Source organism: Equus caballus, chromosome X (genome assembly GCF_041296265.1).
Source record: "Equus caballus isolate H_3958 breed thoroughbred chromosome X, TB-T2T, whole genome shotgun sequence".
Lineage (NCBI taxonomy): Eukaryota > Metazoa > Chordata > Mammalia > Perissodactyla > Equidae > Equus > Equus caballus.
This window is the reverse complement of record NC_091715.1, coordinates 112,636,964-112,657,806: the sequence shown is the minus strand read 5'-3', so window position 1 is coordinate 112,657,806 and position 20,843 is coordinate 112,636,964. Positions and strand designations below refer to the sequence as shown.

General features: G+C 38.4%; 1 protein-coding gene across 2 annotated transcripts in view; it reads right to left on the bottom strand.

Annotated features, from left to right (window-relative positions):
- Positions 1–10,032, bottom strand: part of LUZP4 (leucine zipper protein 4) — a 42,579-nt gene extending 32,547 nt beyond the window's left edge. The window contains exon 1 of one of the 2 annotated variants that reach the window (XM_070257307.1): positions 9,685–10,032. In XM_070257307.1, coding sequence (XP_070113408.1) covers positions 9,685–9,775 — 91 coding nt within the window. In that variant the 5' untranslated portion in view covers positions 9,776–10,032. Of the gene's footprint in view, positions 1–8,916; positions 9,039–9,684 lie in introns of those variants that run through there. The other variant, XM_070257308.1, reaches the window with a different exon arrangement.
- Between the last annotated feature and the right edge of the window lie 10,811 nt (positions 10,033–20,843).

Here is a 20,843-nt window from a genome sequence, read left to right as displayed (position 1 = left end):
TACTATGAATGAACAAAGATGAGCCAAAGAATAGCAAATAGCGGTAGTATTACAGAAAGCAAAATGTTGTACGTTCCATACAAGATGAGCTTTTTATAAAAATGTCATTCCCGGGGCCTGCCCCGTGGCCAAGTGGTTAAGTTCGCGTGCTCTGCTTCGGCGGCCCGGGGTTTCAGCGGTTTGAATCCTGTGTGCGGACATGGCACTGCTCATCAGGCCACGCTGAGGTGGCATCCCACGTGCCACAACTGGAAGGACCCACAACTAAAAAAATACACAACTATGTACCAGGGGGCTCTGGGGAGAAAAAGGAAAAATAAAATCTTTAAAAAAAAATGTCATTCCCAAATAGGCTTTACAGAGATTGACTGTCATAGTTCACATTCAACAAATGGGTATAAGTCTCATATCTGCTACCTAGCCAACAGCACCAAGATATTTGGACTCACGGTAATTGTTCTAGAAGAGAAGGCAGAAATATACTCCGGTATCCAAGCAAATCTACAATAAAGAAACTCTCTGGGTCAACAATACATTATTTTCCCACTTATTTAGCCTTTCTCTGAGGTTGTTCATTACCCTAGACTACAAAGATTTTGTTATGGTGTTGACATTTAAGTTTTCTTGAAAATGGTTGCTGCTTTCACCCAATTTAGACTCATAAGGGATAGTACTGGCTTCTCTAAAATATCAGCAGCCCTGTATTAAGGGTTCAGATTTAATGACGACACTTTCAACTGCTATATAAAATTCATTTAACTAACAGGAAATTCAATTTTCTCCTTGGTGTTTTTCCATTTTTGTTATGTTTATCCCACAACTGAATTTCACGTCAAAGAGATCACTAGTGCAAGGGAAGATAAGCACACCAAAGTGGAGTGCAGAGAAACAAGGTACAGCAGACAGCAGGAATTTGTCCTGACGGCCTGTAACACACGTAAATGAAATTGTTTAAAAGATGAAAAGGATGTCATGGGTACATTTTAGACTTGAAAGTGATCACTCACCCATTTGTTTCATTTAAACTGTCTCCTAAATCAGCTTTCCTGAAATACGACTAAAATATAGCATTAACTAAAATGTAAAGGTAGAAAGAGGCCTAGAATCACCTTAAATCTGGAATGGAATCATGAAGCAGGAAAGCACCAATCCCTCATTTTACAAATGAGGAAACTAAGGCCCGGAGGAAGTCATACACCCAAGGTTAGCTAATGGCAGAACTGGGATTAAAACATAAATCTCCTGAACATGAAGAGTTTTGAAAGTCATGCTAAGATTATCAAATGCTATTCTATGGTCAGTGGTTTTCTCCCCCGGCTGTGCATCAGAATTACCTGGGGAGATTTATTTTAAAATACAGAAACCCTATCCAAGTTTATGACTCAGTAAGACTGGAGAGGGACTCAAGTATTTGTGTTTTTTCAGAAGTCCTCCAAGTAACTCTGATGGTTAGCCAAAATTGCAAAGAACTGTTCTGAGCAATGGAGAATCTTCAAAGAGCACAGGAGTGAGATTATGAAACCGATGGTTTGGGAAAATCTCAATTTGTGATTGCAGAATAGAGTGAGACTACAAAAAGAAAGACTAGTTATTTTGGGGTAAGCAGAGGGATTGCAATATTCCAAGCATGAAGACAGAAAAGGTTACACTAGGGTGGTATCAGGGAAAAAGTACAAGAAGAACAAGAAGTCCTCTCCCTATCCACCTCAGATCGAATGGAAACATTGACTGCAGGGGCCTCCGCAGCCTCATTCTCTTCTACTCATCCCCTTGCAAGCACAAAGCTCTTACCCCAGAACTCACAGTATTCTCACCGAACCACCAGTTATCAAAGACCTCCCCAGGTCACCAAAGAAATGAGGCCAAATTGAGGAGGAGGAGGAACCCACAGAGAGATGTTCTTAAACTATAGCAGGGGAGACGACTTCCTAGAATTCTCAGTTTGACCCTGAAATATATTATTGTATAAAATATTATTATAAATGGTTGTTGCAATCCAAATATCAGTGCACCAAATAGAATTGTGCATTGCCCTAGAAACCCATTTACCCTTTATATTGTTTCTACAGAGGAAATTCTTTATGCATCCAACAGCTGGCATACAAATGAGGTATTGGAACACAGCAACACATTTGCCAGCTGGGACTTGCCTGTATGTGATTACGTATCAACCGAATAACATAGAAACTAAAAGCTCCAGAATTGCAGAGAGAAGACAGACTACTGTGTACTGGAACAGCTACAAAATCCTTGTGGCAAAGGTGGGTAAGACTGATTGCACTTGAATGAGGGGAAAGATCTGGGCACTCCAAGAAAGAGAAACAACATGAGAAAAGACTTGGAGCAGGAATTAATACGGTATTTTCAGGAAGAGGATCAATTTGGCTAGAATGGAAGATTAGTGCCGGAGAGTTACGGGGGAAAGGTTAGATGGATAAGGTAGATGATAAAAAGCCTTGAGTGTCAGGAGCTAAGACACAAGTAATGAGGATTATGGACGGGGGTGAGGGGAGAATCCCACGCTATCTCCAGCACAGTGCCATGTCAATCTACCAGGTAACAAGCACTCACTGAGAGGATTCTACGTGCTTCGCAATATGCTAGGTATCACATGAAATCAGGAAATTGATCAGTGCTTTTTAAATAATGGGGAATTTACATTATCACTGCATACCTATTTGAGAGGAAACTATCTTTTGAAAGGAAACTACCATCTTTTCTGTTATCTAACAATTTTCATTTCATTTGGTTATCTTTAGAAACTAAGTCCTCATTTTAGAAGGAACGTGTTTTAGCAAAAACTGTAAAGATGCCTAGACCACAAAAGGAGGATAGTCAAAGAAAACATGAATGATGAGTTCATTTAATATAACACTCAATCTTTAAAAGCAACTACGTTTGTCATTTTCCAAATCAACTTCTGCATGCCTCTCAATAAAGTAAAAAAGCTTTGTATGATACAGGTCTTTTATCTCACCTCTGGCCAAATGTTGACTATTCCATTTCTCTTTGCCCTTAAAACCTGATATGGTGCCACCTCAGGAGAAGCCTGTACGGCACAGCACTTATCTAAACTAATGTAGGGTTCAGACATCAGTATTTAAAATACCAACTGTGATGAAAGTCAAGAGTGTAAGAAATTTTAATCTTGAAGGTTCTTCAGATTCAAAAGAGAGAAAAGAAGTATGCTTCAGTTATATAATCTTGAACATCCATGCTATGCTAGATTTTCCAGAAATAAACTTAGAATTTGGGACTTAATAAATATTTCATATTAAATTCATAAATATTCAAATTGAAATATAATTGAAAAAATGGCATTAGGGAAAGATATCTATTCCTCCAACATGAAAATGTACCACGAGACTCAAAAAGGATCTCAGGTATGGCCTAAGTCAAAGTATCAAGGAATTTAGCAATGACATTCCTTTACTTCTTTTTATAAGTGGTTTACCTATTTGACTGTTCGGTAACAAGACAGTCTCTATAGTCCCTTCCAGCTCTAAAATTCTATTAATAAGATTAGAAAATTTAAGAAAAAAACTCTGTAGTGTAAGAAATATTTGTGCTTCATAGAAATTCTCTTAGATACACAGTGAATGTTTAATAAATAATTGAACTGAATTGGCATTTAATAGTTATTAACACTAAAAAATTTTCTCATGTGAATGCATGTGGCCCGTGAAAAGTACTTCATTTCTCTATTTTGTGTTTTTTTTTCCTGTAAGTATACAGCTGTAGGTTAAGTAGGTCAGGATTAACAGATGGTTTCAAAGCAGAAAACAACCCTAAGAAAGACCAGAGGTCTCGATTTTTCAAACACAATGGTTATTTACAAACTTATTTAAAAACTTAATTACTTCTTTAAAGTTTCAATTATTTACACCCTTGGAACGTGTTGCAGGGTTTTTTTTAAGTGAAGTCATACACAGTTTTCACCCCTGGACTTTGTAATTCCAGAGACCACCATTTGATTTGTTGCATTGCAATGGAATTGTACAATAATACATACAGCTAGCAATCAGAGATCTCATTTGCTATGGTTTAGAGATGAAATCCAACTGCTGCTCAGCCTCTCTAAAGGGAAGAGAAAAATGCTTTTGAATCTGGGTAAGATGTGGAAGGACTCTTTCAACATAGTCTATGAGGTTATGAAGAAGGCGTTCTTAATATAACAATCAACCTGTTCCCAGATTCTCATGTCCTTTTTCCTTAGTTCTCAGGATATATCATCACAGAGACAAGCTGCTTTGCTCACGCTGCTCTCTGTAATGATATTCGCCACTGAATCCATCTGGAGAACACTTAGGAGAATCATTTGGTCCAGGCCTCACCAAAGAACCTCAAATTTGAATTCTTAACCTAAGTAAGATATACTTAGTTTCAGAAAATATAGTGTCGGAATTGAAGAAAGACAACATTCCTCATGCAGTTTAAAATAGATCACTCTGCTTGAGGTACCATACGAATAATTACATTTTTATATAAACTATATGATTAATTTTCTTGTGAAAAGCATGATTATATTGCCTTATATTTTAAAATGTGTTGAAATGCATTTTATTACTTAGAAATATTTAAAACACACTCCAACTTTTGAAAACACTGTTTTGTCATTTTTTAAATACATAAAATAGGGGCCGGCCCAGTGGCACAGTGGTTAAGTGCGCACATTCCGCTTTGGTGGCCTGGGGTTCACCAGTTCGGATCCCGGGTGCGGCCATGGCACCTCTTGGCACACCATGCTGTGGTAGGCATCCCACATATAAAGTAGAGGAAGATGGGCATAGATGTTAGCTCAGGGACAGTCTTCCTCAGCAAAAAGAGGAGGATTGGCAGCAGATGTTAGCTCAGGGCTAATCTTCCTCAAAAAGAAAAAAACATAAAATAGTAGAAACCTCAGAAAATATGACTTAGGTTCCTCTCAATTTCTGAGAGGCTCTCACCACACACACTTCCAGAACACTTAAAACGACATATAATTGCACGTATTTTTTTCTCTGAGAAAGATTCGGCCAGAGATAACATGTGTTGCCAATCCTCCTCTTTTTACTTGAGGAAGATTCGCCCTAGCTAACATCTGTAATTGCACGTACTTACTAGCTACCTCTCCAACTAGATTATGAGCTACTTTAGGAGAGGCTGTTGTCTGTTTATCAGCATACTAAGTGCCTAGCACAGTGCTTAATGCAGAGTGGATGCTTTATAAATATTTACGGCTCTATGAACCAATACATCTAGCAAGCAGAAAGGGTTCCTGTCTTTCAAAGTACAGAACTTTTGCCTCAGTCTCCTTTACATAGAAGTGATGAACAGGGAAGTGCAGTTCCCATTAAGTTTTTGCTGTTGCCAGTTCCAATTTTGGGCTTATTTTTGCCTTTTATTTCTAAAAAAAAGAAGATACTACCTTTTGGGAATGTTTACTAAGGATAAGAAGAAAAAATAAATTTGTAGAGCCTTTTCCTGTTTTAGTACATCTTATTACAATGCAAGTAATATCCTTGCATTCGATGTAAATATTTATATAATATAAAAGTATGTAAATAATATAAAATTATGTGTAATATATAAATAATATAAAATTGCTTTTCTAATGCATATGTGTTGTTATCCAAAGACAAAGATGTGTATTATTAAAAATATTATTTTCGCTTTAATAAAAACATGGAGAAATTTATTGGAAAAGTATGGGTTTTTCATCAACTCATAGAAACAACACGTATTTGCTCTTTATGATGTGTTTTTCTTGGCTTCAAACTGCAAGAGCCTTTAAGGACTTATTGAAAGTTTCGCCTGTTCCTCCTGAAAAGATCCAAACCTGGACTCTCATTTGTCTGAAATGGTATAAACATGGATAGGGAGAACCAACGTTTAAGAGCATGAAACAGTGACCTCCTAAGATCTTTGCAACTCTATGATTACCAGATTTTACTCTCACGTACAACCTCCTACTAACTTACCACATTCAATTCAACATCTTTCCTCAGCCTTTCTACTATGATTTGAGCCAGTCTTTTCCAAACCAGACTCTCCAATATCCTCCTAGCTGTAATCATCTACTTAAATGACAGTGCCTCCGAAATCCCTTGAATCTGCTATTGTCCAAGTTTCACCAAACAACCACGCCCCTCAGTCTCCGGAGCTTGACATTACCTACTGTTTAAACCCCGCCTTTCCACCGGATGCCTTTTCATCTCTGGCAAGTCTGCTACATCTCTAAAGTTCGATAGCCACATCCAGAGCGAGAGGAGATGTCGACTCCAACTTGCCAAATTGCTAGCTTCCCAAAAGTGAAGCTTTAGGCCCACTTTCTTTTTTAATAGAATAACTTTATTTTTTAATTTTTTTTTAAGATTTTTTTCCCCTTTTTCTCCCCAAAGCCCCCTGGTACACAGTTGTGTATTTTTAGTTGTGGGTCCTTCTAGTTGTGGCATTTGGGACGCTGCCTCAGCATGGCCAGATGAGCAGTGCCATGTCCACGCCCAGGATCCGAACCGGTGAAACCCTGGGCTGCTGCAGCGGAGCATGCGAACCTAACCACTAAGCCACCGGGCCAGCCCCCAGGCCCACTTTCTGAAGGACGTATGGCAAACATTTACTCAACTTTTTCCATGTCGGGCATGGTACTTTGTGCACATTATCTGCATTATCTCATGCAATCCTCAACAACTCTATGAGGCAGATACTACTCAACTGAGGAAACTCAGGCTCCAAAAGGTAAAGCAACCTGCACAAGGTCACACAACCACTAAATTTTTGGGACCAGGCCACTCTGCAACTGTGGCCCCTATTTCTCTGAATTTTGAGAGAAACTGATTGCTTTAGCTCTTTATCAGTTTACATATATATATATATATATATTTTTTTTTTCCTGAGCAAGATTAGCCCTGAGCTAACTACTGCCAATCCTCCTCTTTTTGCTGAGGAAGCCTGGCCCTGAGCTAACATCCGTGCCCATCTTCCTCTACTTTATATGTGGGACTCCTACCACAGCATGGCTTTTGCCAAGCCATGCCATGTCCACACCCAGGATCCGAACCAACGAACCCTGGGCCGCCGAAGCGGAATGTGCAAACCCAATCACTGTGCCACCAGACCGGCCCCTATCAGTTTATATTTTTACCTCTATAAGCACCTGCTAAAAAAAACACCGATCAGTGAAATCCACACAAAGAAAAGTGCAGGAAGCATTAGGTTTTACCTCTGTGCTATAAATTCCCCTCAGTTCTGGGATTATCCCCTATTCAGGGTCCCAGTAACAGGGCAGGACCTAGAGTAAGGCAGGTGAGCTATGCACCACAGGCATAAAATTTAAGGAGGCTCCAAAAAACTCAGTATTCGAGATAAAAACAATATTTAACATAATATTTTCAAAAATAAAAATCAATGCAAGAAAAATCCCTGAAGAACAGAATATCACCAACAAAAACGGATGAGATCAGACCCTGTACTTGTACAACCTTGCCTCACTTGCCTCACTCTAATTCCTTTATTTATGAAAAAAATTATTTACAAAAACAGGCGACCAGCCAGAAGGCTGTAGTTTATCCATTTGATTTTTAAAACTATTTCAGTAAAATTTTATTTATGGTCATTACGTGAATTTTTGGTGCCTCCTGAAATTTTGCATCCTTGGCAAGTGCCTCACCACAGTGCCAGCCCTGTCCAGCAACCAAATATTATTTTTTAAAAGTCATTTTTGGGGGGCCCAGCCTGGTGGCACATCGGTTAAGTTCACACATTCCGCTTCTCAGCGGCCCGGGGTTCACCAGTTCAGATCCAGGATGAGGACATGGCACCACTTGGCAAGCCATGCTGTGGCAGGCATCCCACATAGAAAGTAGAGGAAGATGGGCACAGATATTAACTCAGGGCCAGTCTTCCTTGGCAAAAAGAGGAGGATTGGCAGTAGTTAGCTCAGGGCTAATCTTCCTCAAAAAGAAAAAAGTCATTTTAATGCCACAAAATATTTTGGAACTCATGTTGAAACTGGGGGTGGGAGGTAAGCAACAGTCTGGAATCCACAAGGACTACGTCTTAGAAAAGTAAAGCCTACAGATACTAGTCATGAAATAGATTGTTAAAAACACCTTAAAAAACAAAAACAAAAGCAAGAAAATGTCTTAGGTACTATTCACAGCCATTCCCCCTCCAAGGTATGGGGGGAGGGTAGGTAACTTCCTCAACCTCATAAAAGGCATCTGTAAAAAACCGACAACTAAAATGACGATTAATGGTGAAAGACTGAAAGCTTTTCCCCTAAGATTAAGATAAGGATGCCCACTCTCACCACATCTATTTAACATTTCACTGGAAATTCTAGCCAGGGCAATTAGTCAAGAAAAAGAAATAAAAGGCAACCAGATTTGAAACAAAGAAGTAAAACTATCTCCATTCTCGGATGCCATAATCTTGTATACGGAAAATCCTAAGGATGCACACACACAAATTAGAGCTAACAAACAAGTTAAACAAGGTTCCAGGATACAAGATCCATACCCCAAAATAAGTTATATTTCTATACACTAGCAATGAACTATTTAAAAATGAAGTTAGGAAAGCAATTCCACCAAGAAGACCATTCAATAGGGGAAAGAACAGTTTTTTCAACAAATGATTTGAAACAACTGGATATCCACATGCGAAAGAACGAAGTTGGATCCTACCTCACACCATATGCAAAAAATTAACTCAAAATGGATCAAAGATGTAAGTGTAAAAGCTGAAACTAGAAAACTCTTAAAAAGAAACATAGGAGTAAACATAATTTCTCAGCTATGATACCAAAGCATAAATAATAAAAGAGAAAAATTAATTGTACTTCATCAAAATTTAAAACTTTTGTGCTTCAAAGGACACTATCAAGAAAGTGAAAAGACAATCCACAAGATAGGGGAAAATATTTGTAAATCATACCTGAGAAGAGTCTAGTATCCACAATATATAAAGAACTCTGACAACTCAAGAATAAAAAGACAAAGAATGCCCTTTCATTTCAAGTCTACCCTCCCCACTCTGCTTCTTCCCCCCTCATTTGTGAAACCCACCCTCGCTCCTCCCCTTCCTCTCCCCTCCCCCTCCGCATTTCCAGAGTGGTCGGTCACGTCAGAAGTCTGAGGTAAAAGACCAGAGGGCGCCAGCGGAGAGAAAAGTAGTCCAGCGTGAATCAGCGCCAACCAACAAGCAAGCAAGCAAATCCGCCACCCCTTTGCCCGGTGTTGCTGCCGACTACCACTCCTGCCAACCAGCCCTAAGGCTTGCTCCTCCTGCCCCCGGAACTTGCAGACTGTGAAGAGGGAATGTGGCCGATGGCGGAGCTTTTGGTCCCCTGTGTGTGAGGGGGGCAGGTAGCTTGGCATCATTCCTCAGGAGAGTAAAATCTATGGCGATAGCCGGCTTTTTACTTCCCCCTCCTGCCCCCTTCCAGCAATCCTTACTCCCCACTCAATTTCTGTCAGTTTCGGCCAGTTTCCCACCTAAGAAGCACAGGAGACTGGGAGCAGAGAGGAGAGCCGGGGCCCGGACAGGGCTTCATCCCGCTGGGGCGGCACAGAGCGAGAGGGGAGCCACCCGCCCAGGGCCGTGTCCCTCACAGTGTCCTTTCGAGCCTGCCCAATGCCGAGCTCTCCCGCTCAAAGCCAGCCCGCCCACACGGGTGGGGATAGGGATCCGGGATCTACATACCTAGAGACATATCTAGAAAGGCCATGTTTCCCCTACTTTTAGGGTCTGTCAGCATCCTTCCAGGAAACGTTACGTTGGAAGGCGAAGCCATCTCAGCTTCACCTCACTGCTGCACCACAGCCGAGCGAAGCTCTTATGTAGCCTCTCACTGCTCCCTGGGGTGCCGGCTAAACTCGTCCTCCAATCACAGGCTTTCCCTTCGCTGTTGCTAAGGCCTAAGGGGTGGAGCTTGGCATATACCCCTTCCCATGTCTCCTAGAAGGAACCTGGCTCACAGAAAAAAAAAAAAAAAGACCCGCCCATTTCTTTCCCGCTTTTTCTAAAGACCGTCTCTTCTCCTGTGCATCCGTCTCTCAGTCAGCCGCAACTTTTACTCTGTAACTTTTTGACCCTTGCCTTTCATAGCTCTTAGAAGAACGCATTTCTCTTCTTTGCTGTTGGCATTCCTGGCGAAAAAACCTTACGTTCTTCATGTGATGCACTAGTTCTCTGCTTCTCTCACATTTGCAGAGCTACCACAAATCTAGCAGTTAGTTTAAATAAGATAGAAAAAAAAATACTCTAAACTCTTCGCATAAAAGTACTTCCAGGGGGTTGGCTGAGGGGGCTGACTGCGTGATTAAGTTCGCGCCCTTCGCTTTGGCGGTCCAGGGTTTTGCTGGTTCGGATCCTGGGGCAGACACGGCACTGCTGATCGAGCCATGCTGAGGCGGAGTCCCACATGCCACAACTAAAAGGACCCACAACTAAAAAATACACAACTATGTACCGGGGGGCTTTGGGAGAAAAAGGAAAAATAAAATCTTTTTTTTTAAAAAAAAGGTCCTTCCGTAATCTAATCTCTGATGATCTCTTCAGACCTACCTTTCAGTACCCCACCACATGGAATGACTTGAACTTTCCAGAGTGTGCTGGTAGTGCTGCTTCCTCTGCCAGAAAATACCCTTCTCACCTCTATAGTTATTCCCTGATTTTTCAAGTCTTAAATGACTTTTTCTTTATCCCTTAGGTGGATTTGCGCCATTAAGCCTCACAGATATTTTGTAGATACCGGTATCCCAGAGCCTAACACAGAAAGGAGCTCAGTATTTGTCGACGGACTCAATTATAGCACTTAAATTAATATTTTGCGTGTATTTATTGTCTTCAGACAACTGTATATGCCTTGTGAAAAAGGTTTATTTATCAATCTTTAGGTCCCTAGTTCCAAGTAATGACTTAAATACAACAAATAATAAAATATTTTACATTTTAAAATCTCTTCAGACATTTATTTTGTGATTTCCCTAACAACTTGAACAAATTTTCAGCTCTTAAAATTTATTAATTTGATTTTTATTTCCTCTGAAGAACCGGTGACACACAGGATTCCTCTAACATTTAAAAATAGCATCTACTGAAGCGTATATTTAGATGATAAGAGGAACAATTACTTTTTTTTTAAGAGATGTCATGGACACAGCTTTAGGGAAGTCATCAAAAAGTATGTGGCATTGTAAGCCTGTGGATGCAATAAATATTTGTGAAGGAATAAATGTAAAGTCATTGGGACTAAACACCTCTCTCTCTCCCTCCCTCTCTCATTCTTCTCTTTCTTTCAATTCTTTCTTTTTCTCTGAATATCAGCTCTCGTTGTTTATTTGTGTACAGAGGTTAAATGTGGTCATTCCTTCTCTACCCTATTTTGTCATAGTTCAAACACTGACTACTGAATGGCCCAGAATCTGGTTGTCCCAGCTTAGGTGAGGGCATCTACTTTTTGACCAATTAACTGTGGCCAGGATCATACATAAAAACACAGCTGCAAGAACCCATTATTTGTGTGTGTGTGTGTGTGTGTGTGTGTGTGTGTGTGTATAAGGGGAAGTTGTCAGAAGGGGATGTTGTGGGTTTCACAGATGTCTCAAGAAGTAATAAGTATGTTGCTAATGTAGTTGCTAACCTGGCACAAGAGTAGTACATGTGAAAACAACAGGCGGTTTTGATGACTAGTTGTTCACAGGAATCAGCAGTGGGATGTGATTGTCAGAAAAATCAAATGATATTTACAGTTTTTGTAGCGGACTTTTGCCTTTACTCCACCTATTAAGCAAATGAAGCCCCTTTCTAGTTTTGTGAAAATCTCACTATTAGAATCTTATTAGGAGGTGGAGCCTGTCTCCCATTACAGACCAAGAAAATTCCTGAGAAACTAGAGCAAAAACCTGTGACCCAGACTTGGCCAGTCAGACACACTAACCCTACATGGAATCTGGCGTTAGTACAAAACAGAAGCGGGGGCAGTGTAGAATTCATTCTGACCACAGCAGCCAGTTTCTAGGGGCAGCAATGGCAGTGGTGCAAATTTCAGTAGCTGTGTATGCCAGTGGTGGCCTCATCATATTAATTTTAAGGTGTGATTTTAGCTGCAGTTCTGAATTTCTGGTCTCCCTTGGTTCCTGCCCTTTTTCTTGAGCCTGGTTCTCTAGAGTCCCTGGTTATTCCTTGAGCTACCCAACTGACTTTCAATAAATTCCTTCCTTACTTAAGGCAACTAGAGTTTGTCACATTCAACTAAGAACCCTGTTCAATAGAAATATCCAGTAAAAGAGAAATAATACATTGAGTCCTGCTGTTATTGGCCACCATATATTAACTAACGAACTAGATTAAAACCAAGGAAAATAAGCTAAATGTGTGAGGAGATTTAAATCATGTCATGCAAAGCAGGACTGAAGAAATTGTGCATGTTTAGCCTATAGCACAGAAATCTCAGGGGACCATAATTATTTTCAAATAATCCTATGGAAGAAGGAGTGAATTTATTATTCGGTCTAGCACTAGAGGGCAGCACTAGCCCAAGAGGATGGAAGTTACAGGTAAAGCGATTTCTGCACTATACAGATATATTCTAATAATTAAAAGTACAATAATGAGTCAAAACTACAACAATGGGATAAGCTGCCTTGAATTGAGGTACTTGACACTGGAAATACTGAAGCACAAACTAGGTTACTGCCTTTCAATGGGTTAGATTCAGTGACCTCTGAGGTTCCATCTAAATCTGAGATTATGGGAAAAACAAGCGCGTGGTGACTTCTCTGGCCAGTTATTTCAATTACATGATTTAGAGACCATTATCAGTCTCTCCGGCTTTTAAAATAGTATGTAGGTATGACAAAAAAGGAACAAATTGGTAATCATTCCCACTTAGAGAGGTGATAGCAATATACAAGGTTTTATGTACCCAGAATGGAAATTAAGTACTATGATGTTTCAGTAAAAAATTAGGAACTAATTTACACATACTCAACCATCCTCTCTTCGGCGGATTTCCCTGGTAGAGTACAATAACCAATTACCTTAAATTCTTTAGGGAAGGGTAAGTTCTTTAGGGAAAGAGCTCTGTTATATTGTTCTTAGCAGGTAGTTTTAGGAAGACAATAATTGCTATTGCTAGGTTATATCTTTTTTAACGTAAGCATAATCTATTGTTTGGTTGGTAATTAGTGGATCCTTGAGTAACGAAATACATGTCCCTGCAATATTTAAGGCAATTTCCTATTTCTTCCTTTAAAAAAATAAACTTTTAAAATTGTACATTTAAGTGATCAGTTTCATTCATGTATTTGTAGATAATCTGGGAAGTAAAAAACAAATAAAAAAGAAAAGAAATATAACCAAATATTCAAAGATACTCTAAATATTTTGAGTATTTCCTTCTAGCTATACTTTCTGTGTAAAAAAATTATATAGTTAAAACTTACATGGTAGAAAACTACATATAGTACTATATATGTATAGATACTATATATACTATATATATATATATATATAAAAAACAGTAAAAAAACTATGCAGATAGATAGATATGTAATTTTGGGTTTTGCTTATTCCGCTAAGATTTATGAGTTTCCTTATGTAATTAAAAAAACTTTAGGGGCCGGCCCAGTGGCGCAGCAGTTAAGTTTGCACGTTCCGCTTTGGCAGCCCGGGGTTCGCAGGTTCAGATCCCAGTTGTGCACATGGCACCGCTCGGAAAGCCATGCTGTGGTAGGCGTCCCACATACAAAGTAGAGGAAGATGGGCACAGATGTGAGCTCAGGGCCAGTCTTCCTTAGCAAAAAGAGGAGGATGGGCAGCAGATTTTAGCTCAGGGCTAATCTTCCTCAAAAAAAAAAAAAATCGTTCCCTGCATGGTTTTAAATGTCTGCCAAATATTGCTGATACTTAACCTAAGGGACACATCCTTAATCTTGTGATTATCACTACACCCCTAGCAGTTGAGATTCCTTTGGGGTAATTTTACCCAGCTTTTAAAAACTCATTTTATGAGAGGTTTTTGCTTACCATCTGTTGATATGATCTCATGATTTTTCTTCTTTGGCCTGTTGATGTGGTGGATTACATGAATTGATTTTTTAATCACTTGTTTTACTAGAACACAATTCAAACATTTTGCTTCCTTGGAATGATTTCTTTGAACTCAGTTTCTGAATTTTCTGCAAGAAAAAATGTGGATTATGATCTTATAGAAATTATATTCTTATGTATGTTTCAAACATAAGGTTTCTGAGGAGACTTTTGCTTAAAGGCTAATATTTCTAACAAGATTATTAATCATACTGTTAGTTTTTTAAAACATTTTCTAAGTATTCTTTTTAGCTCTGTATTAGATTGCCAAACACATTTCCAAATATTTAGCAGTGTGAGTATACACTCACATCAGGAGAGGATTACTTAAGTTTTAAAGAGAATAATATAATTTTTACAGTAAACTCCTTAAACTTTTATCCAAAGCCCATGCTCACATTTTTCAGAATTGCACAATGAATATTTTCCTAGAAAGTAAATAATCTTTTATTTCTTCCTATGCTGCAATTCTGGGTTAGAAGCCTGGCTAATGCTAGACAGCAGATAAAATAGAAGTAAATGAGGCAAACATTTAATACTCCTACAGTTTTTTTTCTGTTCCAGTTTCTTACTTCTTCTAACACCCCACTAAGGGCATTAATGGGAGGGGAACTTAAACTCTAAAGAACAAGAGAAAAATTAAATAATTTATGTAAAGATGTCACAGATATATATAAACAAATAGAAGTTACAAAGGAACAGAACTTGAGCTTTGCAGCTATGGTAATTTTTTAACACAACTGAATTGCCTAGAACATATACTAAAATGTGCAAAGGAAATTTTGGAGGGAATTTTAACCAAATTTCACTTGTCAGTTGCACTTTTTGGAGTTGCCTTTGAGAGTGTTGTGTATCACTACCTTGAACTCTAAATGCTAAGCATGGCAAGAGTATCTTTGATGCTAAATACAAAACAAAGGGATTCGTTCCTTCCTTCATTCATTTAACATTTATTGACTATTTATTATCTCCATCGTACTTTACTAGATTCTATAATGCAGAGATAGCTGAGACACGGTAGGGAGAGAGACAGGTACAAAATCATAAAAATGACAACAGATTGTGAAAAGTGATATAGTAGACTAATAAACGATGTGCTGTGGAATTACAGTCGATGGAATAACAATTCTTGCACACTTAAAGGTGTAGAGAAACGATCAGAAATACATATGCACCTTACAACAGGGCCCTGAAACTAACAGAATTGAAGTGAGAAATAGACAATTCAACAATAATAGTTGGAGATTTCAGGGGCTGGTCCGGTGGCGCAGCGGTGAAGTTCGCACGTTCCGCTTCTCAGCAGCCCGGGCTGTGCCGGTTCGGATCCCAGGTGCGGACATGGCACTGCTTGGCAAGCCATGCTGTGGTAGGCGTCCCACGTATAAAGTAGAGGAAGATGGGCACGAATGTTAGCTCAGGGACAATCTTCCTTAGCAAAAAGAGGAGGATTGGCAGTAGCTAGCTCAGGGCTAATCTTCCTCAAAAATAAAAAATAAACCAGTAATAGTTGGAGATTTCAATACTACACTTTCAATAATTGATATAATGCACATTTTAAATGGGTAAATTGTATGTGAATTATATGTCAACATGTTTTTTTTGTTTAGGTATAGAAGGGCTTTGGTAGGGAAGACTTCATAGGGCAAATGGGCATCAAAAAATAACAGCTTTTCTGATTTTGTAAAGAAACATTAACATGCATATTTTTAAAATGATAAAAGTACTATTTGTATGAGAAAAGCTTATTAAATATAATATTTAAAAACTACTTCAATCACCCAGTGACATCAACTGTTTTTAACCCTTGTTAACATTTAATATTTTTGAGTTTTGAACGCATATATTATGTTTTTGTTTTAAGATAGATAATATTCTTAAGTTGGTTAAATATACAGTTTATATTCTTTTTATTTTATTTATTTATTTTTTTAAGATTGCATTTTTCTTTTTTCTCCCCAAAGCCCCCCGGTACATAGTTGTGTATTTTTAGTTGTGGGTCCTTCTAGTTGTGGCATGTGGGATGCCGCCTCAGCATGGCTTGATGAGTGGTGCCATGTCCGTGGCCAGGATTCCATCCAGCGCTCGAACTTAACCACTCAGCTACGGGGCCGGCCCCTATATTCTTTTTAAATATAAACATCTTGATAATTTCTTAAACCATTAAGTATTCTTTTAAAACTCTATGGTATTTCATTGTGTAAAAGTATCCTAATTTATTTAACCATTCCCCATTTATTGATCATTTAGGTTCCTTCCAATTTTATTATGCTACGCAAGAAATAATGCTGTGATGAACATAGGCATGCAAAATTTTTTGTGTATTTCTCAGATTATTTCATTAGGATAAATTTCAAAAATTGGGACAACTGGGTCAAAGGATAGCCACTATTAAGGTCCTTCAGAATACTTTCACCAAAATATACTTACAAGTATAACTTTCCGGGCCGGCCTCCATGGCCGAGTGGTTGAGTTTGCCTGCTCCGTTTTGGTGGTCCAGGGTTTCCCAGGTTCGGATCCTGGGCCCGGACATGGCACGGCTTGTCAAACCATGCTCAGGTGGCGCCCCACATGCCACAACTAGAAGGACCCACAACTAAAATATACAACTATGTACTGGGGGGATTTGGGGAGAAAAAGCAGGAAAAAAAAGTATAACTTTCACAAGAAAATTCTGTCGACATGACAAACAAAGCTGAAATCATATTTGCATAAAAATTATATATATATTTTTATCGCTGTTGAGGCTGACTTTTTATTTCATGCCTATTGGCTATTTGCTACTTCTCCTTTTCCAAAGTGCATTTTTTGTATCATGCATGTTTTGAAACTAGGATATTTATATTTTCTTGATTTTAGGAGTTCTCTAAATGTTATGGATATTGACATTTGGTCTATCATATCACTGGGAGTCCCTTTATGTTCATTTAATTGTCTATAAAGTGATAGAGACTAATAAATTATGTTCCCAATTCCTTATCCACTTCCTTCAGTATCTTTTTCTCATATAAATACCACTTATCTGTGAAGTGGTGGGAAGATTTTGATGAATAGTCCATGATTTTTCTGATACACATTAGAAACTATTTGGGTTTGAACTAATCTTCACCTTTATTACATAGACTTTATACACCATCCAAATTGAGAATCACAACTATGCTCCTACCAGATTACCAGATCTTTATTCAATTTCAACTAGTCTGCTCCTTAAAAGGGCAACGTTACTTTGTTTCTTTGTTTTTATGGAATATACACTCATCAATTTAAATGTGCAATGCTTTTTTTTCTTAGCTAGGATAATCGTTTAAAGATTGACATGACGGCATATCCTTTATACAGAAAAACAAATATAAGATTTTAGAGATTATCCTATATTTCATTTTGTTTAATAAAAAAGAAGATTGTAAAAGCATTTATTGATTTAGAAAAGTAAACCATTTATTTATTTATTAGCGTGGTAAAAAATATTTAATATAAAATTTACCATCTTAATCATTTTTAAGTACATTTCTAAGTTCAGTAGTGTTAAATATATTCACATTGTTGTGCAACAAATGTCCAGAACTTTTTCATCTTGCAAATCTGAAAGACTATGTCCAGTAAACAGCTCCCCTTTTCCCTGTCTCCCCAGCCCCTGGTTATTTCCATTCTATTTTCCGTCTCTATGAATTTGACTACCCTAGGTGCCTCATATAAGTGGAATCATATAGTGTTTGTCTTTTTGTGATTGGTTCATTTCCCTTAAAATATGTCCTCAAGGTTCATCCATGTTGTAGCATGTGACAGGATTTCCTTCCTTTTTAAAGCAGAATGATACTCCATTGTATGTACATACCACATTTTGTTTATCCATTTATTCGTTGATGGACATGTGGGTTGCTTCCAACTCTTGGCTCTTATGCACAGTGCTGCTATGGATATGGGTATGCAAATATTTCTTTTAGACTCCACTTTTAACTCTTTTGGGTATATACCCAGACGTAGGATTGCTGGATTGTATGGTAGTTCTATTTTTAATTTTTTGAGGAAACCCCATAGTTTTCCATAGCAGTTGCACCATTTTACAATCCTGCCATCAGTGTATAATTTCTACACAACCTCACCACTGCTTGCTATTTTCATTTTTTTTAATAGTAGCCATCCTAATGGATGTGAGATGATATCTCATTGTGGTTTTGATTTTCATTTCTCTGATGTCATGTTGAGCATCTCCTGTGCTTGTTGGCTATTTTTAAATCAGCCCTTTTATTTTTAACTCACCATTTTCAAACTCAATAGAATTATTTTAAATTAATGTCTTTGGAAAAACAATGGCATTGTTTTTCTACTGGTATGCAGTAGAACTGCAAGGTTTTTTCTACTGGTATGCAGATTTCAGTAGTTAATTTGCAGATGGAATATTTTTTGCAGATCTAGTTTTAAAATTTATTTTGTTTAAACTTTAAAATTTCTATTGTATCTGATATAACCCCTTTGAAAATAAGCCATCTTTCACATTAGAAAATGTCTGTAAAATATAGGGCACAGTATCTGGCATAAGAAAGAAAAACAGTAAATGTTATTTCTCCACTAATTAGTACTTAATCTTATATTTTCTTAGGGAAATTTTACAAAATATACCTAATTTTCCACGTCAATATTTTCCATGGTTGAAAATTTAAAGCAGGGTTAGAAAAAAGATTCTTGTCATAAATAAATATATAAGAAATTGAGATATTATTGGAGAAAAATAAAGTTATGTAGGGGAGGAAAAATGTTCCTTGACTCCCTTAGGAACCCTAGCTGGGTCTAAAAATTAAACTCACAAAGACAGATCAACAGAAGAAAAGCATGCAAATTTATTTAAGTTTCATGGACATGGGAGCCTTCATAACAAAATGAAAACCCAAAGAAACAGTTAGACCTGAGTATTTTATGCTTGGTTTGTTGAAGAGTGGACAGTCATATGAAAATTTGATAGGTTGAAGAGTATGAGATGTTAAAAGATAGAATGAGTCATATTAAAAATCTTGAGTTTATTTAAGCATTTATCTATTTGAATCTGGCAGGGCCAAAGCACAAGTAGTTAGGAGCATTCGGCTGACGGGAGCCAAAGAAAAGACTTATATAGAGAAACTAAGAATGCGAATTATTTGATTGGCTATGGCTTAACACCTAGTTGGGTTTTTGAGATTGGTTGTCCTTTGCTTTTTGATTTCGTAACCTTGAGGTATTTAAAAGACTTAGATTTTGGTTTGCTTATGTAGACCACCAGGGCATTAGAGCCACCTCAGTCTAACAGCCTCCTTGTTTAATTTAACAGGAGGTAATTATAGTAAAGTGTGGGAAACTTAACGAGGCCTGTTTGTTAGGATTCTTTTTAGCATCCCTTTGTCTTCAGAGATAAGGACGGTCCTTTCCTCTGTGTATAGGGAGGCATAGAAGAGGAAAACTTTTCCCTTCTCTTCTAGGTTCTTTGGCTGGTCTAATAATTAAATTGATATAAGACAGATTAACAGGAGAAAAAAAAATTTTTTTTAAGGAAGATTAGCCCTGAGCTAACACCCATGCCCATCTTCCTCTACTTTATATGTGAGACTCCTGCCACAGCATGGCTTGATAAGTGGTGCATAGGTCCGCACCTAGAACCTGAACTGGAGAACCCGGGGCCGCCGAAGTAGAAGGTGGGAACTTAGCTGCTGCGCCACCGGGCTGGCCCTGAGAAACAAATTTTCTATGTACGAGAGTCCCATAAAAATATGAGACCCAAAGGGCAGCCAGGTAATTTAGGTTTATATAATATCCCGAGCTGAGGAAAGGCATAGGCTTCTGGGGATATAAAGAAAAGGAAGGCCATTCATAGGAAGGCTAGAGGAAATGTTTGGAAAACAAAGGTTGTCTGTCTTGTTATGCAGATAAATTTCTTAGGTAAAAATGTATCTCTGGCAATAGCTCTCTTCCTGGCACAGGGCCCCTTTCTGGTTTAAATTTAGTAGTTGAGAGAGAGGTTAAGAACTTTTTCTGAATCTGTTGGATTTTGATTGCCTTTAGCTCAAAATAATCCTTATGGCAAAGGGAGATATTTTGGGGTGGCAAAACTTGCTCCCTTTCAGAAGGCACATCTCACATGAGGGTATAATGACCTTTTGGGGGGAGGGTTTAGAGTGACCTTGCCGCTTCTATCGTTTTTAAAACTGGGAGCCAACTTGCTTTAACTATGTTCAGTTAGTTGTCTGTTTGCAAAAGTAGTTAGATAATGCATTACTAAAGCTCACCTTATAAATAACGTCTCTAACGCAAGGGTCACCATGGTAACATTTACTAAAGCTTTTCAGGAACTGAGAGTTGACTCCTTGTCCAGTTTAGGCCAGTGAAGACCACTGATTCATCAACAGGGCCTGCATGAATGGTCAATAGGTGACCCTTTGACATCAGGGGGCCAAAAACTCCACCCTCAGATCATACTAATGCCACCATTTTGCAAACATGCTTCCTATGAGGAGACGTGAAGCTTGACGAGGCTTGGGCAGATCATCTGTTAGTTCACTTCTCCTCACCTCCAATCATCTATTCCCACACTCAGATCACCTTGCCCCTCTATCCCATAAATAGCCCCAATCCTCATTTTTAGGAGGCAGATTTGAGACATGTTCTCCTGTCTCCTTGCTTGGCTGCCTTATGAATAAACCCTTTCTCTGCTGTAAACTTGTCATCTCGATGATTGGCATACCATGCGGTGGGCAAAACGAGCCTGGTTTGGTAATATTGTCTCAAATTCCTTCAACTTAAAA